Genomic DNA, 23,997 nt, shown 5'->3' on the forward strand with positions numbered 1-23,997 from the left:
AGCATTTTTCACTGGCACATCTTTTCTCATGTTTTCTGTTGTTGGCCTACAGCCCAGCCTGTGTGCTGGAGCTGGGAGTCCCCAGCATTACTCAGACAGCACAGCCCTGGCCTGACCCAGGTGCTGGTCTTGTGAAACCCTGGGGATTGCTGCCCACAGTCTCCTCTGGACAAAGGTGGTCAATCACCTCACTGTGCTGGCTTTGCAAAGTGCATAAATGAGTGCTAGGATGAGTGGCTGGACATTATCTGATACATCATGTCCCACATGGATCTCAGCTTGGCTCAGCTTGGGCTGTAAAAGCTATCCATGAAATCCTTCTGCTGCCAGAGTTCTTCAGGGTAATGGCACAACATTATGGCCCATCTCTGTCAATATTTATAGTGCAGCTTCCAAAAGAAGCTTTCCACTGAGAAAGCCATGCAGTGAGGTGATTTCAGGTTCATGCCCCAGTCTGTGCAGAGGCAGAGCAAGCCAGGCTCTCTGTGTGTTGCTGCAGCTCACAGCCAGCGCCTGGTGCACGTGAAGTCGCGGCTGAAGCAAGCACCGCGCTACCAGACCCTGGAGCGGGACCTGATCGAGTACCAGGAGAGGCAGCTCTTCGAGTACTTTGTCGTGGTGTCGCTGCACAAGAAGCAGGCTGGGGCTGCCTACATCCCTGAGGTCACCCAGCAGTTCCCACTGAAGGTCTGTCTCAGATTGTGTGGGGCACTTGGATCGCTGGAGGAGCTGCAGCTTCTCTGTTGAGCACGTGTTGTGTCAGTGACCCTCTGCTGTGTCAGCGTTGGGGATCACTGAAGATGTGGGAGGGCTTCAGTCACTGCCTGAGAATTGTCATGGTATTGCTCACTCCTGAAAGAGCAGCTGATTTAGATCTTTTGCTGCCCTTGGCTATGACTTTTATGTAGCTATTCCCTTTCTCCCCCTTTCCTCTTTAAAGATAACTGATGGTTGGGAGAAGATACATGTTCTGAAAGGGAAGGAACAGCTTTCAGTGATAGCCTAGCTCAAAATGGGGAAGGAGGAATGGGAGAAACACAGAGCCAATGTGATAGAGTGTTTGTAAATGGGATGTGACCAGAGATCCCCTCAGACTTCAGTTCTCTTTCCCCTTGCTAGAAGGTGTGTCCCAGATTGGAGGCACAATATAGCAGAGGCAGGTGCTGCAGAGACAGGGCTTGATGGAATTGGGGGCACAGAGTTACCTTGAGATATCTAAAGATTAGGTGAGCCAGAATCACAGAAATTTTAATATCTTCCAGGCAGAAGCTTAGCCTCTGTCATCACCTCTTCATTTGTCACAGGAAAAATATTTGAAGTCATTCCATCCCCACTTGACTAATTGGAAACATTCCTTCTCTCTGTTCTGCTAGCTTGAGCGCTCGTTCAAATTCATGCGTGAGGCAGAAGATCAGTTGAAAGCTATTCCCCAGTTTTGCTTCCCTGATGCAAAGGACTGGGCCCCCATCCATCAATTTGCCAGGTAAGTAGTGTACTTGGTATCCTGACTCATGAGAAACAGATTTCTATATCAAGCTAATTAAATGCAAGAGCTGTTACAGTAGAAGATTGGGCAGAACTCTGAGAGGAGTGTATAGAAAATTCAGAAATACTAGGGTTTTATTGGATTTGTATGTCTGGGACTGGTAATGAGGCTGATGGGTATCTTGTCCTTCTGGTTTCTCTTTCTGCAGTGAGACATTCTCATTTGTCCTGACGGGGGAAGATGGAAGCAGGCGATTTGGGTATTGTAGGAGGCTGCTGGTAATTATCCCTGAGTTTTTTCCTTTTCCTAGTGGTGCAGCCTTCTGTGGGGTTGGGTGTTACTGGCACCCGTTCTGGAAAGTGGAAGGCTGCTGCACTTCTCATTCAGTGTGGACTGAAAAGAGTGACAACAGAACAGCTTTGCTCTCTTCTGTTCAGTGCCAAAGTCCCTCTCCGTGTCCATCCTCCACTCCAGACATAACTCTCTTGCATTTTCCTTGCACCAGCACTTTACCATGGCCATGGACTGTTGTTTCACCCTTGAAGCTGAAGACAGGGTTTATCCTCTTTAGGTTTGGATACCTATTAAATAGTTTTCTAAACCTGTGCTAGTCCTGTAGGTTCAGAGTTGTCTCTGTAGATCAGTCTGCTCTGCCTTTGTCATTGACTTAGGTAAGCTGGGACCACACTGTGGATGTGCCCATTTCTCCTCCCTGTTTCTGGTGTACCAGGGTTTGAGCCAGGCTGTCATCATCACCACACTGTCAAATGCCTGCCAGTTTCTGAGCCAGCCAGTGAGATGCACAACTAAGAGAGCAGTCACTCTGTCTTTGCAGTAGATATAACTCTGACATTTCCTTGTTTTGTGTGTGCGTGTGTGTTTGTGTTTGTCTTGAAAGCCCAGTGGAAAAGGGAAGCGTCTCCCAGAAGTTTACTGCATTGTGAGTCGCCTTGGATGCTTCAATCTCTTCTCTAAGGTGAGGGGGGAGAAAGAGAGGGAATTTGTGCTGTAGGTGAAGAGGGATCTGAGTGAAGCCAGCACTTGAATGAATGGGGATCAGGGAGGCTGATAGCTGAAGAAAGGATCTGAAAGATTTGGTGAGGCAACCACATGCTAATTCCAGAACCTAGCAAAAGCACAGTTAATAGGAAAACTAGATTGTCAGCTCTTGCCTGCTTCTTTCAGCACAACCTCCCAGAATACAAGAGAGGTTAAAAGGTGGAGTCCTTTTAACCTCTGAGTGTAGTGGGGAGTTTGGAAATTTTCAGCTTCACAGTGGCCTCACTGGAGCTGTGTTTCTCCTGATAAAAGAACTCCAGGATCTTCATTTGCACCTTTTGCCTTCTTTCTTTTGACACACAGCTCCATGTCAATACTGGATTAAGGAGTATCTATCTAGATAGATACTGGTGCACTTAATTCCTGGTGTTATCTCCCTCCTCCTGATTTGCATGTTTTTGTGTCTTCATGCCTTTATTTCAGATCTTGGATGAGGTTGAGAAGAGACGGGGCATTTCCCCAGCCCTGGTGCAGCCTCTCATGAGGAGTGTCATGGAGGCACCTTTCCCAGCTCTGGGCAGGACCATTACAGTCAAGAACTTCTTGCCAGGCTCAGGAACAGAGGTAAAGACACTTCCTAGAGAGAGGGAAACAGGCCAGCAAATGGTGCAGGACTAGCAACTGAAGGTTGGGACAATGACATAGCACTGGGGATTTTCAAGAACAGATGATCTGTCAGCTGTGGGCAGGAAGCTGGGGTGTAAAACTGGGCACCAGAGGGGATGGTATGGAGACTTCAGTGACTCAGAATCAAAATGGAAATCCTATGGTAAAAATGAATGTAAGCACACAGCCTAATATAGCAAAAGGAACCAGGACATTGGCCTTGAGGCCTGGAGGCACAGACAGCAGGTCCTGTGCTGCCCAGCATATGACTTGGATCTGCTCAAGGACACCACACAACTTCCTAATGACAGGTTTGAACAATGTGCTCCAGCACCTTAATACAGAATCTCTGTTTGTGTGGATCAGGTCAAAAAATCCTTGAAACCATACCAGGCTAATATTGCAGCCTTTGAGAATGACATTTTCACAATGTGGAGGTGAGGATCTGTGTTGCATCTCACAAGATGTGGTGTGAGGACAGCAGGAGGCTTTTAAGAGTACAGAGCTTTAGAGCATGGCATTGAAGGACTGTGGGGGGATGGAGGGAAACAAATTGAAGGTAGTTTTGGCCATACTTGGTATGCCTTGAATGTGAGAGGGAGGAAGGAGAGCAAGTTGATAAAGTTGTGTCTGCAGGCTTTCAGGCAGAGCACTACATGATGACATTCTCCTCAACCCAACTGGAAACAGTCCCAGCTAAATGACATTACTGCAGAGAACATGCAAAGCTGGTTAAAAATGTGTGCTGGAGGAGCAAAGTCCCAGTGGTGTGCTGTGAGAATGTTGTGGCTGGTTTGTGTCTGGGATTCTGTTCATTAATTATCAGATTGATGGCATAAACTCCACATTTACACAGTACAGCACTGGGATGGGGGCAGGCACTTTGGAGAGAAAGGGATTAACAGTCAAAGTGCCCCACTCCCCCGAATTCAAGAAACATATTCAAGTGTTCAAGAAATGACTGGATGTGGCACTGTGGTCTAGTTGTCATGGTAGTGATCACATGGACTCAATGATCTTAGAGATCCTTTCCAGTCTAAATGATTCTGTGATTCTGTAATTCTGTAAATGGAACATCTGGTGGGAAAATCAATATGGACCAAAGCAAAATGCTGAGAGGAAGAAAGGAGTAGTCTTATACAACATGAAAGTAACTGAGTGAGCAGTGGTACTTCAGAGGAGGATCTGGTGGCACAGTGGGCCCTAAAGTGAGCAAAAGTAGCAGAGTGGTATTATTTAGACAAAATCCTTCATTGTGAAAGCAAGTGGAGGGATGAATAATAAAGGAAAGCAAATTTTCTGCTTTCCAGTGTTGATGGTATTTTCTTTGGAGTATTGTTTTCCAAAGCATGCACCCACTAGGAGAAAGCCCCAGCAGGGTAGTTCTGTTTTTACTAAGTGGTCTAGAAAATGCAGGCAAAGCTTGAGAAAATTGTTTACTTAATATAGAAAACAAAAGACAAAGGAAGACACATGATAACCTTTCAATACACAAGAAGTTTCCTGCAGAGAGGAATGTGACCAGTTGCTCTCAGTGTGTACTGAGATTGAAGTAATTTGCCACTGACATGTTTCAGCTGCAAGCTTGGTGTTGGTGAGGGTAGTTCAGAACTAGAGTAATTTTCTTGTGGGATTTATGAAATGTGTGGTGTTGGAGACTTTCAAAAACAATTTAGATAAGCATCTGTCCAAGATAAGGAGTATGAAGTGCTAAGGTGCTATGACAGGCATTATTTAAGTAGATATGAACAAAGAAAAATACCCACAGGCTGCTCTAGTCTGTAACTGATATAAAAAATTTATGGTCAGGAGGTTAGGCATCCAGATTCTTGCAGTAAAAAATAAATAAATCCTAACTGTAAAAGTCAGAGTGTAGATTTGCAAGGCTCCATGACATTCTTCTGCCTGAAAACCACTCCTAGCTGGACACAAACTAGTTTTCCTCCTTATGAAGAGCTCGCTGTCCTCAGTCCAGTGGGAAGAACTTGTGGTTGATCTCATGCTGTGCCTATTGGAGTGGACTCTGGATCCTCTTCATCTGGAAGAAGGATTTATGGGAGGCCTTTGGAAGGACTGTGGTTGAGGACTTGCTGCTCTGTGGTGCTCACCAGCAGTCAGTGAGGGCTCTGGCAGTGGAAATACCTGCTGGGTCCTTGCTTGGCATGCTCTGGGTGGCACCAATGTGCTCTTTGTGTCCCCCAGGTCATCGAGCTGCGGCGGCCCCTCGACTCCAGGCTGGAGCACGTTGATTTCGAGTCCTTGTTCACCTCCCTGAGCGTGCGGCACCTGAGCAGAGTCTTTGCCTCCTTGCTGCTGGAAAGGAGGGTGATCTTCATTGCAGACAAGCTCAGGTACCCTCTTGCATTGCCCTAAAGAAAATGCTGGCAGGGAAGGGAGGCTGGGAAGGCTGCAGTGACAGATCCCTCTGCTTTGTTCTTTTTCTTCTCTGCCCTTTTCAACCTCATAACGATGTGAATAGGGCTGTTCTTCCCAGGAATTGGGAACTCAGGCCATGAACCATAATTTCATTTTGCAGCTTGCAAAAAGTACTGCTTCTTGTCCCCAAGGAGAACCAAATTCCACTTCCTCTAGATAATTTCAGATCCCTGGTGCTAAGGAAGCAAAACCCCTCCCTTTGCTTCATCATGCTGCACTGTTCCCTGCTGAGCTGTGCTGGGTTTGCAGAGATAACTGTCCCTTCTGAGTTCCCTGATGTCACAAAATCTTGATTTTTCTGCTTGTATTTTCATATTGGTTTCTAAATACTTCTTTCTTCTTATGGGGATGAAAACAAAGGATGCAGCGAAATGGGGAAATGAGGAGGGGAAATGAGACAGAGGAGTTCCCCCTTCTATTTTGAATCTGCTCAATTTGCTCTTTTAAAAATATATTTGTTTGCTCTCCTAAAGGATGAAAATAGGTCTGGGTTTCTTTAAGATCTTGTGCAGCTGGTGGCTGGCAGCTCTCCAGCCCTTGAAGCACTTGAGGATTCAGGGAGGAAAGTTCGCCAGGGCTGGGGAAAGAAAAGCTGCCTGGATGAGTAATGACACTGAGGAGCACGCTCAGGTTTCAGGAGTGTACAATGCCCCTAAGCTGTCTGTTTTCACAACTTCCAGGCAGCAGCCTGCAGCTCTGGGACTGAGCACTGGGGCACAGAATGGAGAGGCCCCTTCTAGAGGAAAATGAAGGGGGGAAATTCATTCTGCATGGATCCAGGGCTCTCTGTGGGCAGAGCTCAGGCAGTCTCATCACAGGAATAGAAAGGCTGGGAGAGGGAAGCTGTAGCACTGGTTGCTTGCAGATGTCTTGGTTCAGAAAGGGGAAAATTTGCCTCTTTATAATTACTGATATGTTATGTGTGTAGAAACTTGGTATTCTGGATACTTAAACCACACATTTCATGCAGAGCATTTAGATTTGTATTGAAAGTGAGAGAACTCATCCAAACACTACATCTCTATGTAACATATATGATTCATGACATCATCTATGATCACAGGCTCTCAAATACTTTTCTTTTCTTTTGTAGGATAAATTTTACATTCTGGGAAAATTTTTTAAGGACACAGATTGACATTGTAATCTCTACAAGAGAGCTGGGTGGTATCAGGAAATGGCAGGGAACTTTTTGATGGGGGGTTTGGGACATCACTTTAGAATGAACATTTTTTAGCAAATCTTTTCTTATCACATCTTTACATGACAGCACAACACTGTGTATTCTAAGCATGGGGTATGATATCTGTAACTGAAAGCACCTTGATGGGTTTTGGTGTTCATTTCCCACTCCTATCTCTTTTGTCAGCATATCTAGGGTCCTTAGGAATGAGTCCAGCTGTACAGGCCTTTAAAAGAGTGGGAGAGAGCTATAGAATCATAGCTTCTAGAATCTCTGAATATCTCATAAACAGCTTTTTTTCTTTTTCCTGTGAAAAAAGAATTGTCATGTTTAAAAGATCCAGGGTCTGTTAGACCACAGGGCTCAGATTCAAATATTTACCATAGGTTTGCCAGCTCTCTATGAGACTTTTAATAGTTGATATTTCTGAGAAGACCTTACTCTGAGCAATTTCAGGAGAGTCTTTTTCTTTTCCTCTTACAAAATATGAAGTTTCTCTGGCTTGTTTTTGTGGAGCAAAAGCTTGGAAATTATCCCAAAGGGCTGTAAAGATGTGAAATACAGAAAACAAAGAAAATATCCCTCAAAATTAAGTAACTGCTGTATTTTAATCCAGTTCATTGACTTGAATGGACTGGCATTGTGAGCCTTTCCTGAGGTGAACAGTCTCTTCTACTCATTGGTAGACCTTCCATGTTTTGAAAGCTGATGATATTGGAGATACAGGATCTTCTGTCCAAATTATATTTTTCCTGGGACAGGAATACATCGAACTCAAGTTAAGTAGCATTCACTCTAGGAGTGAAAATGCCAATTTGAGAGGAAAGATAAGAAACACTATTTGGAAATAGCTGAAGAGAAGGAAAAAAAACTGTAAAAGCAGCTGTTGGAAAGTGCTCAGAGGTTAGGAATGCTAGAAATAATCCAGCTGAGATGGATTAATGGGAAGAGTGCAGGTGACACAGTGAAAGATGCGCAATAAATTACATTTATCATTAATCTTTGGGGCTCTTCATGTGGGTACTATTAATAACTATCTGTCCAAGTTTGAAAAGGTGTATCTGGGTGTGAGGGACAGAGAAATGATGTGTACAATTTATTTACATCCTTTAATTGCTATAAAATCAGTCTGTGGGAAAAGAAAGCTGCAAGGTCTCCTGCCAAATACTGCAAGAACTGTGAAAAGTTTTCAAGCTGAGCCAAAAAATGCATCTAACAAGTGTACAGCAAGTGAAATACTTTGTCTTTTCCATCTTTAGAATGAGCATTGAGTGTTTAAATACCTGTCAATCCACAGCTTGGCAGCGGAAAAGGAAAGAATTTGGTTTATTAGTTTTTGGGTGGGTTTTTTTCCCTGTCACTATGGATACTGGGGTATACATTGCCTCACAACCCAGGAAAATGACTTTGTTAAAACTCTGTTGTGCAGTCTTCCCCCAGCTTTTGTTCATTCCTGCAATGTTAACTTTAGTCCCTGGCCAGTGGAGACAGTGGCATGGGTCAGACACTGCAACATGAGAGCTGCTTTTGTTTCAGAGGGATGTTGCCTGGCAGGCAGCTCCAGGCACTGCCAAACAACCTTTTAGAAGCCATCTTTCAGCTAAAATCACCTGATGTCACAAGGTACCTCAAGCTGGGCAGTTTTTAATGGCCTGAGCAGGAGATCTTGTGATTCAGAAGGCTTTTTAAAAAGAAAAGCTTGCAAAGGCTTAAAATCAAAGCCTCCTTTTTCCAGATCTCAAAAGCTTGTTGTGGATCTGACCAACTCAAGCAATTGCTTCTGTCTCTGCCAGAAACCACAGCTGTATCAACAACACAAAGTGGTCATTGTTATCAAAGGCAGATCTGAAAGAATTAGAGTAGACACTTTAAATGTGGTCATCCCCAGCAAAAGGTAATTAATCATCAGGAAGAACCCTCTACCATGTGCTACAAAAACAAATCTGGGACTGTGAATATCAGCCTAGCAGGTTTTTCCCTTTTTGCCCTGTGATTAGGGAGAAGAAGAAACCCAAGGATGAAGTTTGATAATAGTGTTGTCTCTTCAGATCATCTTAATAATCATTTCTTCACCTGCACAAACCTGCCACGTTGTGGGAGTCAGTGAGGGTCCCCAGAGAGCTGGTGGAACTTGGCATCCTCCTGGTGGGATTTGCAGCAGTGCTGTATGAAGTCATGGGACAATGCTTGGAAGCTGCTGTGCCTGCTAAATGTTGCAAACCAGAACTGTAATCCATCATAAGTAACTCCAGATGTGACACAGTCTCAGAAATCTGAAGGTGTTTGTAAAACAAATCCTACTGTGGCAGAGCTTATAAAAAAAAAAAATTAAAAGATACATATTCAAATAGTCTTAAATTGCCAAATGCCCGCATATCTTGAGCAGTTTGGTTAGTGCAGGGACCACAGGACTTCCTGGCATTAAACTACAGCAGGATGTTTGATTCATTGGTGTGTTTCAGAAATCATGCAGATCCTAAACCCAAATAGGGAGTCAGCTTTGGAGGCTTTTTATCACTTACGCTTGCTTTTGGAGTGGAAAGCAACCAGCCTGAGCAGCCAGCGTCCCCTTGTAGAAGCTGTTGCAACTTGTCAAGGTGTCTTTTAGAGCAAGTCAAGCTAGTCTTGGAGCAGGCTTTCCCAGGAGAGGAAGAAGGGTTTCTGTGTAGTTGCAGCTCTCTGTATTGGCCACCTGTGTTCAAGGTGGCTCCCAAGAAGCAGCAGCTCCACAGGGTGCTGGGAAGGTCTGTTCAAGCAAACAAGTGTCACAGGTTGCAGCAGGATCATTGCTCTGACCAGGGAAATGCTTACCCAGAGATCTGTGTGTCACTCCCACCCAAATCAGGCCTTTAGGGAGGGGTCTGAGGCTTCTTGTGTGCTCAGTACTTTTGAGCCTCTGTACTAGCCTTGACATCTCAGTCTCAACTGTGAGCAACTCTAACATGTTCCCTGCAGAAGGCTGAATGAACCCCTGAAAACGTGCTCAGCATCTTGACAGCCTTCTTCAAAGACCTGCAGCATTTTCAAGGTTACTCATGAAACCAAAAGCCTTAGAAAGTGGTGCCTGTGTCCCATTTGAGCAGCTGGCCTGAACCTGTGTGGCCTCAGGGTGGCTCCTGACACACAGCACACTGCAGTCATGTTGCTGCTGCCTGAAGAGTCTCACAGGTGGCATAAAAGGGATTTATCAAGCTGGATTCTTTTGCAAGGCTCATCAGCCTGGTGTGAATCAGCAGTCCCTTAGTGCTTGGTGCAGTGCCAAATGCAAGAGAAAGAGATCTTAGGCTTGAGTCACCCTAGATGGCCACGGTTCTCCTGGGCTCCTGGCAACCTGCAGCTCCCTGAGACTCCTGCAGAGCAAGTCTGACATGTGCAAAAGGTACCTCAGTGATACCTCCTCTGTGCATCCCTGAACTGCTCTGCCTACAAGGGAGGCTCACAGACCTCAACCCTACCAGTATTGTTGCCTGGAAGGGTCTTCCACAGTGAGAAATGTTTGGGAGCAGAGATCACTGGGTTTCACCCTGGAGGCGTTGAGTCATGCACAGATGGAAGGGTGGAAGGGGAAGTTATCTTTACTTCCCACTGCCTGGTGTATGCAATTTCAGACTTAACACAGCTCTGCCTTTGACTTGCACTCTCTGGAGCTGGGCCATCTCTCCTCCCCCTCGATCTCTCACGTACCATGTGTGCTCACTGGGCTGAGGCAAGAACAAGGCACCATAAATATAGCAGGAGACAGCTTGCCATAATATCTCACCATCCATAAATAACCATGTACTTCAGCTGCTCACTGCTCTTCTCTGGAGCTACCTGCACTCAGAGATGTTTTCCATGGGTTTTCACATGCTGTCTGTAAATTCAGGTCCCATGTTTAGGCAGAAAATTTGGATACACCTTCAAAATAGAGGATTGGTGACAAATGTAAAACTCCTAACACTTCCACATTCACCTTCTGCTCAAAGAAGAGGAATGGTGGGTGGTGATAATGCCCCACTGCTGTGCACAAGTGATGAAAGGTGCAGTTCTTTCAGCTTTCACTATGCTGCTGCTGCTATTACCAGGTCTATTATCAGTCAGAAATCGAGGAGTGGAAAATATGCTCTGCAGTAATGGAGAGGAAGAGAAGCCCCTGCTTTTGTATCTGCTAACATGACCTGAAATGTATGAGTGGCACAGCTTTGAAGGAGATGGTTTTAAAGGATTTCATTAGCTTGGAGTGCACTTCTAAGATGACATACCCACTTTTGTTGCAGTTCCTTTCAAGATTATCTTGTATGAAAGATACAACAAAAATCATCTACTTTGATATTATTCCCACTTTTTTCTGGTTTTTTTTTTTAATATTTCTGTTTCGTTTAGCTTCTTGTTTTCTCATTATTTTAATTTTGCTTCTCTCAGATTCATTATCTGCCTTGCATTTGTGATAGACATGGCAAGATGTGGGCTAGCTGATAATGGCAGGCACAGCTGGAGAGCAGCAGCAGAGGGGCAGCCTGGAGGAGTCAATGCAGGGAGGGAGATACACCTTTCCAAAAAAATTATGTGGAACTGAAGATTTTTTTCTCATTTAAAGCTACCACTCTGTAACAGAGCCTTTGGAGGGTGTTGCTCTGTTTTTACAGAGTATCTCCTTAGAAAAGACAGTCCTCTGGGAGTGAAGAGAGAGGACACTGTCCCCATGTTGTGAAGAGACTTTCTCAGAACACACATTTTTCCCAAGTGCCAGTTCTCTACCTGTCGCAGTCCCAGATGAAATTTTCAGGTTGAGCAGATTCCAGCCTCTCCCCTGGGATCTCCTCATCTCCAAAAAGTGTCATGTGTTTAGCACTGTTTGTTGCCTGACTACTTCATACTGTCACACTGATGTCCAGCAGCCACAATTTTCTTCTGCTAACCTGAGCTTATGTGATGGAAGCCAGCCAGCTGTCCCCAGCCATGTCACTCTGCTCAGCATGCCCTAGTGACACAGCACAGGGATGCACATCCACCAAACTTAACTGGAGTGGGGAGGGAAAGCAGGCTGCACTTTTCAGAGCAAGCTCAAATCCACACACATCAAACCCTTTCCCTCTCAAGTCAGCAATAAACCCAGCTTGCTGAATGTAAATTCTCCCATGGAGCCTAATGGGAGCCAGCTGGGCATCCTTCTCTATCCACGTGGCTCCTGCATGTTGCACCAGCTTCCTTCCTCTCCTTTCTCTCCTTCCTCTCCCTTCCTGGATGCTGGTAAAACCAAATGATGTTATATATACAAGATTTACAGAAGCTAGCCTTCCCCCTCTCTTGACACATAAAAATGCTTCCAGACTCAGAAGAGATGAGTAACTGTGGCAAGCTCTGCCATGGCTAGCTGGATATCCTGCCTGACTCCTGCCAGAGAGCTGTGGCTAAATGCACTCATTTCTCTAAGGAGAGGCAGTGGCATAAAAGATGCAGTGTTTGTCTGATATTTTCCATCAGGGCACTGGAGCAGCAGATCCCTGATTCAGTGGAACCCATCTCTTCTCATAGGAGCGTGGGCTGGGATCATCTTTCAGAAGTCATTGCTTCTGAAGCTGAGAAATGAGGTCAGAAATGTGGGAAAGCCCTTAGTAATTAGAGAGATCAGTCAGGGAGCAGTTGATTTCTAGGAAGCACCCCTGATTCCCTGACTGACCAGCTGTTGCCCTTGGTTGTGTTTTGTCTTCCAGCACTCTGTCCAAGTGTTGCCATGCCACGGTGGCCCTGCTGTACCCGTTCACCTGGCAGCACACCTACATCCCCGTGCTGCCGCCCTCCATGATCGACATCGTGTGCTCGCCCACCCCCTTCCTCATCGGCCTGCTCTCCAGCTCCCTGCCCCGCCTGAAGGAGCTGCCCGTGGAGGAGGTGAGTCCTCATCCCACTGGGAGTCCTGCATACCCACTGTGGGTCCTGCATCCCCTCTATGAGTGAGTCCAGCATCCCCACTGTGAGCCCTCATCCCACTGTGAGTCCTCATCCCACTGGGAGTCAGTCCTGCATCCCCACTGGGAGTCTTCATCCCACTGTGAGTGAGTCCTGCATGCACACCGTGAGTGATTCCTGCATCCTCACTGTGATTCCTGCATCCCCACTCTGAGTGAGTCCTGCATCCCCACTGTGGGTCGTGCATCCCCACTCTGAATGAGTCCTGCATCCCACTGTGTGTGAGTCCTGCATCCTCACTCTGAGTCCTGCATCCACACCCTGCTGAACTCGAGGTTCTTCCCTGTGGGCTGAGCTGTTTTCTGTCAGCTGGCAGTGCCAGGGAGCAGAGCTCTCATCCTCTGGCTGCCATGAGTGTGGGGTAAGGGCAGAACTGGGTGTTCCCCCAGGCAAACAACGGTCTGTGCTCCACCTTGGCCACAGCTTGGGAAGGCAGGGGGCTGGAATCTCCAGCTGTGGGTAGGAGATGGTTTTATTACAGTTTATATTGGTTTCTGCATGGTGCTGTCTAGGAGCTGCATGCAAATCCTGTCAGTCTTCAGTGTGATTGCTGCAGCCTGGCCAGGACAGCTGCCCCTTGGGTTAACACAGGTGCCTCACAGTAGCAATAAATAATTAAGAATTGGATTCCTGAGGCACAAGGGTGAGCACAGCAAGGCTGAATCTGATCTCTGCCCCCCAGGAGACAGCAGTGCAGCACATAGGGAGAAAGGATGAAGCTCTGACCCTGCTGGGTGGTAAAGGAGCAGAGGCCCAGGCCTGGAGCACAGCTCCTGCTGTCCAAGCTGGGCTGTGGTTTGCAGTGGCATCCCTAGGAAGCCACAACACGGGCTGTGCTCCTGGGTCATGCTGGGTGCCTCCTCCAGCTGCAGTGACGGGTAGGAGGAGCAGGGAAGTGTTTCCTCCAGAGCAGTTACAGATTAGGATAAACTCTGATGGTGGAAATAATTACTTCCCCTTTTGATTCTTGCTCTTTCCTTCTTAGGTCCTCGTCGTTGACCTTGTAAATAATCGGTTTCTGAGACAGGTGAGCAGAGCTAATTCAGAGCTAATTCGCTTTTCTCCCCTTTTTCCTCCATAACTTACCTCCATCTGTGTTTGCTGACCTGCCTGGGTGGATCAATTTCTCCCCACTCAAAAACTGAGGCAGGGCTTGTGGTGGGCAGCGTTACAGGGGTTGCTGTGTATATATGTAACCTGCATCCCAAACCACAGCTGTTGAGGACTAAATCATTGGGAATTACCTCTTTCTCTCTTCTTTTTTTTTTTTAGAGGGGAAAATGGTGGCACTTGGGCACTATAGGTCCTCAAGTGTCATCCTCTAAGGCAGAGGACAGAGCTGGAAAGCTTTGGCTCAGCACTGTCTGCTGGGAAGCAGTGTGGGTTCTTGCAGCCTGTGTCTGTCAGTTCATCTCCCACCACATACTCTGCCTCTGCCCTGAGTGGGAGGAGAGCCTTGATGGTTTTTTGAAATCCTTACTGCCTCAGGAGCTTGGGGTTCCTCAATCCAGTCCTTGCACTGGATGGGTTAGAGGCAGGAAGGTGGTACATGGGAGCCTGTGTGTTGCTCTGCAGGCAATATTGCCTGCTGATTTTCACTTCCCTTTGTTGTGGAAGGAGGAGTGGGAAGAGGAGGAGGAAGGGAAGAGGATAAATGAGCAAACATACTCCTGGCCCAGGAGGCTCTTTTTTACCAGAGCTTTTTGGCAGATCACTGAGCAGTGCTGGCAGCGTGGGTCTGTGCAGGGGCTCAGCCCCCTGACTCAGCTGGGCTGAGTGCTCCTCCTGCTGCTCCCCTGACTCAGCTGGGCTGAGTGCTCCTCCTGCTGCTCCCCCTCACTCAGATGGGCTGAGTGCTCCTCCTGCTGCTCCCCTGACTCAGCTGGGCTGAGTGCTCCTCCTGCTGCTCCCCTGACTCAGCTGGGCTGAGTGCTCCTCCTGCTGCTCCCCTGACTCAGCTGGGCTGAGTGCTCCTCCTGCTGCTCCCCTCACTCAGATGGGCTGAGTGCTCCTCCTGCTGCAGGGAGCAGCATGTGGGAGAAGGCCAAGCCCTCCCACAGTCCTCGCCTGCCAGCTGCCTCAGCTCTGGGGTAATGCTTTACCTTGCACCTCTCTTCTGAAGGCTTCAGCTGAATCAGCCAACTTAGCCAGGGCTGGTAGGAGCTCTGCAGAGTCACTGGCAGTTCCTTGGCTCCTATGCTGCCTGGGAATTCCTTATGCCTGTGTAAGAGGTTTGGTGACTGAGCAGAGGCTCTGCTCACTGGCCATGTGCCAGCATTGTTCACACACCTCCTCTTTGTGGCAGGGCCAGTGCTCATGGGCAGATGGTGAGGCCAGGGGTGAGCCCTGCCCAGTAGCCTCCAGGGTCAGACATGTAAAATTCCTCCAGAAAAGGGGAATATTTAGGAAAACACACCTCCTTTCTCCTTCCTCTTGTGCTTCTTGATAGTACTGCGCTGGGTGGTGCTGGGAATGTGCCAAATGCATTACAGTTACGCCTCTCCTCACAGGTCATTTCTAGTGCTCCCTCTGCTGTGCTGGGGACAGGGTAGGAGATGTTTTTGTCCCAGCCCCAGTCCCTGAGGAGGTGGCTCTGTCTTACAGATGGAAGATGAGGACTCCATCCTGCCCCGCAAGCTGCAGGCCGCCCTAGAGCACATTTTGGAGCAGAGGAATGAGCTGGCAAGCGACAAGGAGGAGGGCCCTGTCAATGGCAAGCAGGGTAAAGCACAATGCCTTTCAGCTGAAAACCATGTCTTTTCCTGCCCCTTTCTTGTTTGTCACTTCTTAGAGGGGAACTAGGCTTGTACTGAATTTAACACCACAGGTGTTGGAGGTAGATCAGGATTTTGGTTAAGCTATGTAAAGTAGTATTCCAGCGCACAGGGACAGTTCTCTGTGTGAAGGGCAACAGCACTTATTTCTTCCCAGCTCTGGCCATGTTTCCCTTACACTCCTTTTCAGAGGGGTTTCATAGGCTTTCATCCCACTCTGCTGCTGGCCATGAGTGATGCAGGCTCCTCTAGGGGACAGTCACCTGCAGAGCTGCAGACTCAGCAGTGACCATGTGGCTTATGGTGACTGGGCTGGGACAGCTCTCTTGGGGACAGTATGGGCATCTCCTTGGTGCAGAGGAGCCTGGAGAATGTGCTGGTTTTGGCTAGGACAGAGTTAATTTTCTCCATAGCTGGTGTGGGGCTGTGTTTTGGATTTGTGCTAGAAATGGTGTTGATAATGCAGGGATGTTTTAGATGTTGCTGAGCAGAGCTCATTCTGAGCCAACAGCGTTCTGCCTCTCATCCCACCCCACCACTGAGTGGTCTAAGGGTGCACAAGGAGTCGGGAGGGGACAGAGACAGCTGACCCCGAAAAAACAAAGGGTTCCACATGGAGTCATGCTCATGCCCAATAGGTTCCACATGGAGTCATGTTCAGCATATAAAGCTGCAGGAAGAAGGAGGAAGTGGGGAGACATTTGGAAACAGGGTATTTTGTCTTCCCAAGGCATGTGTGCTGGAGGCCTGCTTTCCTGGGCAGGGCTGAACACCTGCCTGCCCATGGGAGCTGCTGAGTAAAACAATTATTTTGCTTTGCTTGCATGCAGTTTTATATTCATCCATTAAACTCTCTTTATCTTAGTCCATAAGTTTTCTCACTTTTACTTTTCTGATTCTCTCCCCCATCCCACCAGAGAAAAGTGAGCACCAAAATAAAGCTTGGTGTCTTTCATAGTAGCAATTTGGTCTACTTCCATGACAAGCACTTCCTAGGATGCTGTCTCTCTTGAGCAGCTTTTTCTTCTCAGGCTGGATCTGAAAAAAAATTTTTACCCAGAGATTTTCCTAGCACATTCTTACAGCACTGTCCTGAGCACTGCCTCTTTATTTTTCCCCTAGAAACCAGCCCTTTGAACGAGGTGGTGTCCGAGGCCTTTGTCCGTTTCTTTGTGGAGATTGTGGGCCACTACTCCCTGTTCCTGACGCCCACGGAGCGCGAGGAGCGGGCCCTGCAGCGCGAGGCCTTCCGCAAATCCGTCTCTTCCAAGAGCCTCCGGCGCTTCCTGGAGGTCTTCATGGAGACCCAGATGTTTGGGGGCTTCATTCAGGAGCGGGAGCTGCGGAAGCAGGGGGTCAGAGGTGAGGGGCTCCAGCTGGGCTCTGGAGGCTGCAGTGTCTGTACAGGAGCACCAGAAGGGAATCTGCTGGTTTCTGGATGGGGTTGGGATTGCAGGCATCTTTCACCCTTGCAGTATCCTCCACGTGTGCCCCTTCCATTCCACGTTGAGTTCCACTGCTGGAGTGACATTTATTCTTGCAGTCTCTCATGCCTTCTTCCTGTGTCTGGGGAAAAAATGAGCTGGATTGGTCATGGTTCTTTTGTCTAGTAGAAAGCTGGGATGCTCATCTCCTTCCCACCCTCCCCTTCACTCCTGTTATCCCACAGTCCCAAGGGCTCTACTGGCAGCTAAAATTTCTTGTCCCTGCTGCTACTGGTGCTGGCTTAGCAGCTTCCTGATGAGCATTAATAAGCAGGGAATGCTTGAATAGGTGGCTGAGTAAAAGAGGTAAATTCTGCATGATGATTCCCCAGATGATGTCACTCCCTGGGCTTAGCTGTGTTCATAGCAGAATGAAGTGAGGTACATTCTGTACCCTGAGTGAGGTACAGCAGCTCCTCTTGAGTGGGGAGGGAGGGGGCAGATCAAAGCTTCTGTGCCAAATCTGGCCTCAGCTGATGGAGGAGGTGGGGTGAGTTGTTCTCTCTCCTGTGCAATAATGTGTGGGTAAGCTGAGACAGTACATTTTCAGGTGGGCATTCCTACTTGGATTTAGAGAGACACAAAATAAAAGCTGTTGATTTCTGTCTTTCTGCAGGTCTGTTTGAGGTACGGGCTCAGGAGTACCTGGAAACACTTCCCAGTGGGGAGCAGAGTGGAGTCAATAGGTTCCTGAAAGGCCTAGGTAAGGAACCAGCAAAACCCTTGGCTTCCCAAGGGCTGGGCTTCTTGTTGCCTTGCTGCCCAGGGGTGACAGAGCTGGTGACTAAGTGTGGCATCCAGTGCCTGGCCATGTATCCCTGTGCTGGCACGCTGTTGGCTCTGGCCTTGGTCAGTCACTGTCTGGAGGCTGGTGGAGAACCAAAGGCTGGGCCATGAGCTGAATCCATGTCCTCTAAAGGAGACAGGTGGGTGTGAGGAGGCAGTGGAGCAGCCAGGGACTTAGGGATGGTGAATACAGGTCCTGATGAGGGCATTGACAGAGACTTCATTGCCTTCAGGTTTGCCCTTAGGGATCAGCAGTGGGAACTGCCCAGGGATATTCTAAGAGTCAATCTGTTTTCCACTGTAAGGAGAGCTAGCCAAGAGCTGCAGACTGAAGTCAGAAGTCTTTGATAAGACATCAGACTCTGTGGCTGAGTTTGATCAGGTGTTAAGATCACATCCCCTGATCCTCTTGTCTGTTCTTGGCCATTTAAGAGCAGCAGTGCCTGAGGGGCTGGTGTGCCCTGGACAAATGGGCTCTGGAGGGTGTGCCTGGGAGCTTGCAGGGTCTCAGCCTGCAGCACTGCTCCCAGGGAATGGGCAGAGTTCTGCAGGCCCCTGCTTCCAGCTTTGCAGAGCAGCTGGCTGTGGACAAGGAGCCAGGGATGGCAGCAGGGCCAGTGCACTGCACAGGACAGAGGTGGTGGGAAATGACCTTGTTTTGCCTGTTGCTGTGGAGAGTCCATTTTCTTTTCTCTGTCTCTTCAGGCAGCAAAATGAAATTCCTTCACAAAAAGTAAGAGCGAAGCACATCCTCATTCCACAGAAGAGAATGGCTTTACCACTTAGCAGCAATAAATCAGACTCCTCAACCATTCCCATTGAGCCAGCAGCCTTGGGCACAGCTGCACAGAGCCATGGTGCTGCAGGAAGGTGGGATGGCTGCAGCTGCCAGGACAGGCTTCTGGATGTCTACAGTAGCAAGCACTGGACCAAGCACTCTCTCTGAACTCTGCACTAGCACGTTGCAGGCATCCCCGTGGATTGGATCTCTTAGCTAGCCAATTCTTTATTTGGTTGTATTTTTCTATTTATATTGAGGTTAGAACAGTTATTAACCGATGACTCTTGCCCTGCCTCCTCTCTGCCTGGTGCTGCAGGAGGCCAAATGGGGATTCCCATGGGACTGAGCAGGCAAAGAGGGCGTGGAGGGGAAGGACAGAGATGTCTGCAAGTAGGCCTCTGCAAAGTAAGGACACTGAGGGCTGCAGGGATGATGTGGACTGACCAGGAGGAGCTTCCAAGCTTCCAAGGGAAAAGGGTGAGGGGGAACCACTAAACCTACTGAGGATTTGATGGGCCAGCCAGCTCCCTGGTGGCTGTACCAGGGAGTCTTGGCACGAGGAGAGGCCTTTCCTCATGCAGTGTAATTAAAAGCCAGTTGTGTAAAAGGCACGTGGATCCATGGTGTTTTCATGGAAAGGGATGAGCTGTGTGTTCCCACTGTCCCACCTAGCACCAAGCATGAGCCAGAGAGGACATCAGGCAGCTGGACCCCTGCCTTGGCCAGGCCCTCAGCTTCCCTGTGAGTCTCAGAGGCTGGGTGGCCTCCATCCCTCACCTTACAGCTTTCCAGGAGAGCCCAAGGTGGAGCCCACCTGCAGGATCTTGTCTGGGAGAGCTTCCCAAAGGTCAGATGGGCTCCCCTCTGCTGTCATGGGTGTTGCTGCTGGGAAGCATAGCTGGGAACAGGCAATGGCAGAGTGTCTGCTGCTGCTGCCTTCTGTGCTCCTGCTTGGGGAGACCCCACTCCTCTGCCTGTGGGGACCTCCTTCAGTGAGGAGCTGTCAGGGGAGGTGAGTGGAGCTGGAGGCAGGGTGAGGGCTTTTTTCCAGCTGGTGTGAAGGCTGTTACACTTGCAGTGCTTGTGAGGGCAAGAGCACCTGGAGCATCCTTGAGTCTACTCTTGGGAGGAGTCTCTGTCCCAGCTGCTGTGGGGCTGCAGGCTGAAAGCTGCATATGGGTACCTTTGCTGCAGCTGTGCTGTGCTGGGCTGCACAGGACCCCCAGAGGCTTTGAAAATGATCCCTGTGGTCCATGGGCCTTGCCAGGTGAGACAACCTTTCTGACCAGCACTGGGGTTCAGAGGATCTCACCTGCATTCCACACCAGAGCAGAGCAGTGGGTCCAGTGCTGCTCTGTGAAGCTTTTGAAGCCATGCAACCAGGCAGGTTGGGCAAATGGCTCTGGGTGGCCCTGCCTGAGCAGGGGCATGGCCCAGGTGACCCCCATAGGTCCCTTCCCACCCCAGCCTCTGTGTGGTGAGCACAGTAATGCTGGACAGCTGTGGTGTCACACCAGGCAGGAGGCAACACCTGCAGCTCTGTGCCCCCCAAACCTCTGTGCAGGGGCAGAGGAAGCAACAATAGAGGGGCTCAGAGAAGCCAGCAGCATTTACTCCCCTTCCCCAGCCAGGGTCAGGCTCCCTCAGAGGTGACCAGGTGGGGGGGGCTGCCCCTTGGGTGTGCTGAACAAAACTGGTGCCACTTCACTGTCACAGGAGCTGGTGGTGGCTCACTGAAGGGAACTGCAGTGGGGTTTGAGGTGAATCAAATGCTGTGCTTTGGTTCTTGTTCTAGAAGGGTTTTAAATGGAAACATTATGGAGCTTTGCAAAGCTGGGGTCACCCCCACACGTGTAAAGGTGGCCAGGATGCCTGCAAAGCTCTGTGGGTTGCTAAATAAAGCTGATCTGTGGCTCAGCTCCAGCCTTCAGAAGCAGGTCTCCTACATGGCCCCACACTGCTAAGCCTCTCCTGGGGACTCCACATTCCTCTCCTTAGTGATGTTTTCAGCAGCGTGGGACTTGGCCTTCCTTGGCAGGAGCTGTGGTGAGGAGCAGGGAGGGATCCCAGGCTACCCAACACTTAGCTCAGCTTGAACTGGTGTGTGAGCATGCTGAGATGCTGGCAGCTTTTACTGCACTATCCTAATGGCTCAAATTAAAAAGGGCTGTGAAATAGCCCTGTTTGCCTCATTGGGGAGCTCCAAGGGGGCTCTGCCAGCACAGGGCTCCATGACCACTCACTGCATTTATTGTCTGCTCTCAAGAAAGTGGGAATCAAGCCTACATAGTGTACAAAACCCAAAGGGGATGTTAAAAAGCAGGAACAAGAGAAGTACAATGAAAGAAGCATTTACAACTGTGTCATTAAGGATTTAAAATGCAACTTGGACAGGAAGTGTTGATCTCCAGCTGCAGGACAGCCTCTTCAGCTTTAGTTTGAGCTATGCTGCTCCAAGATGAGCTTGACTCTCCATCTAAGGGCTCTGTATGCTTTGGAGGAAGCCACCTGTAAGGAAAAGCCATAAGACCATCTGTGCTGGGTGTGCCCATGGGTCTGTGTGTCCTCCTGTGGAGGCTGCCAGCAGCAGGTGACCAGAGAAGACCATGAGCAGAGCACATTCACTGGGGTATGTTGCCCTATATGCTATACACACAGACTGTACAGTACAAAACCATTAAACTTGCCCACTTCACCTGCCAGGGGTTTCCTGCACCAGAGCTGGGTCTCTGTGTTTAGTGGCCTTGGGTGAGTTTTTACTCCATGACCATGTGTACATGGGTGTAGGCAAATGTGCTGAGGGAAGAGGCCAATCTGGGGGCAGGATGGATGTACCAAAGGGTGCTTGAGAATCAGGACACTGGTTAAACATTAAAAGCTGTGATCTCTGCTCCCTAGCAGTTCCTGCCTAGTTAAACAGCTCTCACACACCAATGTGAGCAGCTCTGCAGGGCCCGTGATGTGCAGGACTGCACTTGCTCACTCCCAAGCTACTGACTAAATTCCAGGCTCTGTACCCCTCCTTGGTTTTCCAGCACAGGCTGTTGGTGTCCCGCAACAGCTCAGGACACCTGTGAAATCCCAGCCCTCCCTGAAACTTTTGGGAATGCCCCATCCACCATGCAGTTGATTCTGTAGCTACTGCTGGCAGGACAGACAGCCCTGGGCAGTCAGGAGACCAAACCCAGCCCTGCAGGGGCAGTCAGGCTCGGGCTTGGAGTGCAGCAGCCAAGGGGGTGTGTTTGGACTTTGCAGCACGTGGGGATCCCTGGTGCCCGTTGCCAGGAGATGAGAACTCACCTCTCTGCCTGGAGACAGCCTTCAGGTGGCAGGTGGCAGCGGGCAGCTTGCAGGTGTAGAGCCCCAGGCAGCCCCCGCAGTCAGAGGGCTTCTGGCAGGGCCGGGACTGGATGCTGGGGCAGGAGTGCTGCAGGGAGAAGGGAAGGGGTGGTTGCAATGCCCGTGGCAGCCAGGACCAGCCCAGTCACAGCTGCATCATCGCTCTGCAGTCACAGCACAAGCAGCTCGCCAGGGTCAAGAGCAGCAGCTTCACTGCCAGGAGCTGGAGCAGCTGGGGCCCAAGGAAGTGCTCCAGGGGCAGTTCATTACTGGTTTTGGCTGGAAGCACTCTAAGCTGACCACCACAGCCACAACACACCCCTGAGTGTCTCTGCCCTTTTGCTGTGGTGGCACCCGCCCCAGCTGAGTGGCATCTGGCACAGCATCACCCAGCACTTGTGGTTAAGGCAAGGTCTACTTGTGTGCCACCAAAGTGTGGTTTGGGTTTGCTAAAGGAGAAGTTGGTTACTTGTGGGATGCTGTGCTGAGCCTGTGGAGCAGATTTCCCATGGGCAGAGAAGGGCTGTGCCTCCCTCAGGGCAGTGCTGAGAGGGGCTGTCCCCAGCAGGGCATCAGGGCATGGTGCCCCCATTGCAGAGCTGGCAGAGCTCTGTTAGCACTGCAGGGAGTGAACACTGTGGGGAGTGTTCCCCTCCTGTTCCCGAACCCTGCAGGGGCTGGGGCTGGAGCAGGACTGTCCCTGCAGCTCTGGGGGCAGCACATGGGGACAACTGCAGCCAGACCTGTGCTCTCCTCCTGAGCTGCTCACAGCCATCAGCTCTGCTCTAAGCTGTGCCAGGTACCAGCTGGGATCTGGGGGTGTCCCTGCCCCACTCCCTTCCCAGCACCCAGACCCACGCTGTATTGAGAAGCCATGTTGTGAGTGGCACCTTTATATGCATCTTAAGAGGAATGGCCTCGAAAACACCTTTTCTACCTGGTGTTTGCAGGATCATGGCATGCTCAGCATGTCCTGCTGTCCTGTCTGATCCTGACTGGTGCCCCTCTCACCCTGCAAGCCCCAGCCCAAACCCTCTCCCTCCCTGTGCTTACCGTGTCGCTGTTGAACTTCCCGTAGTCCTTCAGGTGCTGGCTCAGCCTGGCCGTCCTGCTGCGGGAGGGCTGCAGGGGGAGCCTCCAGGGCCTGCCAGGGGCAGCCTGCTCCCCACTGCCCCGCAGAGCCCCGGCCGTGGCCTTGCTGAGGGACCTGGAGCTGGGCTGTGCCTCTCTCATCACTTTCCATGCACTGGCCAGAGGGTGGCTCCTTCTCTCTGAGCCCTGCCCAGGCAGCTTGTCCCCTCCAAGTCCAGGTGGCCAAGGGGCTTCTCCAGGGAGCCCAGCCTCTGCCTGCCTCTGCAGGGTGCCAGCCTGGCTCCCCAGTGCCCCAGACAGTGCTGGGGCTGGGCAGAGCAGCACCAGGAGGAGCGTGGTGACTGCCAGTGCCTGGACCTTCATCCTCAGGTCCTGCCTTTGCTCAGGGTCCTCCTGCCTGGACAAGGCTCTAGGAGTCAGTAGCAGAGGTGGAAGCTGCTGCTTTCCCCTGACTCTGGATGCAGCCAAAGGAGTTTTTATAGTGCAGGGATGTACCCTGGGGGCACAGCCCTGTTCCCCCGCCCCTGCTGTGTCCCACCTCCAGCTTGTGAGCAAACCCAGCTGCTTACATGGGCCCCAGTCCCCCTCCCGTGTGTTCCCAAACATCCCAGCACCCTTCTGCCACAGCCAGCCTGTCCCTGCTCAGGTACACACGTGGGTGCATGGCATCTAGCACAGGATCCTTCAGCTGAACCACAGCTGCAAACAAGGTTTCAGTAAAGGAGAACTGATGGTAAATGTCTGTGTGTCTGATGGAAAGGTGGGAAGGAGTTGCTATGAGGCTGGTGGAGTAGCCTCAGGTGGAGGAAAGGCACCCAGTTAATGCCTCCACCCATTCCAGTGGGAGCTCACTGGTTAAACAGCAGAGCCCACCCAGGAGAGTGGTGTTAGAGCTGCTCTGATCAAGCTTTGGTTGACCTCAGTGCTGTGTCAGACACCAGGGAGCTGCTCCTCAGCCAAGGGGTCTGACCGTAGATGAAAAGGAGGGTGGGTCTGTACTCCAGGTTTACTACCAATCAGGT

The 23,997-nt window shown here is 49.8% G+C and overlaps 1 protein-coding gene and 1 long non-coding RNA gene across 3 annotated transcripts in view; one reads left to right on the plus strand and one right to left on the minus strand.

Moving 5' to 3' along the window:
* The window catches only part of DENND2A (DENN domain containing 2A), a 58,262-nt gene extending 39,107 nt beyond the window's left edge, over positions 1-19,155 (plus strand). Inside the window, exons 9-20 of one of the 2 annotated variants that reach the window (XM_064738145.1) lie at positions 500-687; positions 1,374-1,483; positions 1,695-1,764; positions 2,385-2,462; positions 2,969-3,109; positions 5,354-5,502; positions 12,464-12,641; positions 13,705-13,746; positions 15,324-15,441; positions 16,616-16,855; positions 17,594-17,680; positions 18,469-19,155. In XM_064738145.1, the coding sequence (XP_064594215.1) occupies positions 500-687; positions 1,374-1,483; positions 1,695-1,764; positions 2,385-2,462; positions 2,969-3,109; positions 5,354-5,502; positions 12,464-12,641; positions 13,705-13,746; positions 15,324-15,441; positions 16,616-16,855; positions 17,594-17,680; positions 18,469-18,500 (1,433 nt within the window). In that variant the 3' untranslated portion in view covers positions 18,501-19,155. The remainder of the gene's footprint in view (positions 1-499; positions 688-1,373; positions 1,484-1,694; positions 1,765-2,384; positions 2,463-2,968; positions 3,110-5,353; positions 5,503-12,463; positions 12,642-13,704; positions 13,747-15,323; positions 15,442-16,615; positions 16,856-17,593; positions 17,681-18,468) is intronic. The other variant, XM_064738154.1, reaches the window with a different exon arrangement.
* An 899-nt stretch (positions 19,156-20,054) lies between these two features.
* Positions 20,055-23,884, minus strand: LOC135461234 (uncharacterized). The gene is made up of 3 exons (XR_010438460.1): positions 22,937-23,884; positions 21,845-21,971; positions 20,055-21,052 (listed from the first exon to the last, which is right to left on the minus strand). It is a non-coding gene; the product is annotated as an uncharacterized LOC135461234 (long non-coding RNA).
* Positions 23,885-23,997: the final 113 nt, after the last annotated feature.

The sequence above is a fragment of the Zonotrichia leucophrys genome, chromosome 1A (genome assembly GCF_028769735.1).
Source record: "Zonotrichia leucophrys gambelii isolate GWCS_2022_RI chromosome 1A, RI_Zleu_2.0, whole genome shotgun sequence".
Classification (NCBI taxonomy): domain Eukaryota; kingdom Metazoa; phylum Chordata; class Aves; order Passeriformes; family Passerellidae; genus Zonotrichia; species Zonotrichia leucophrys.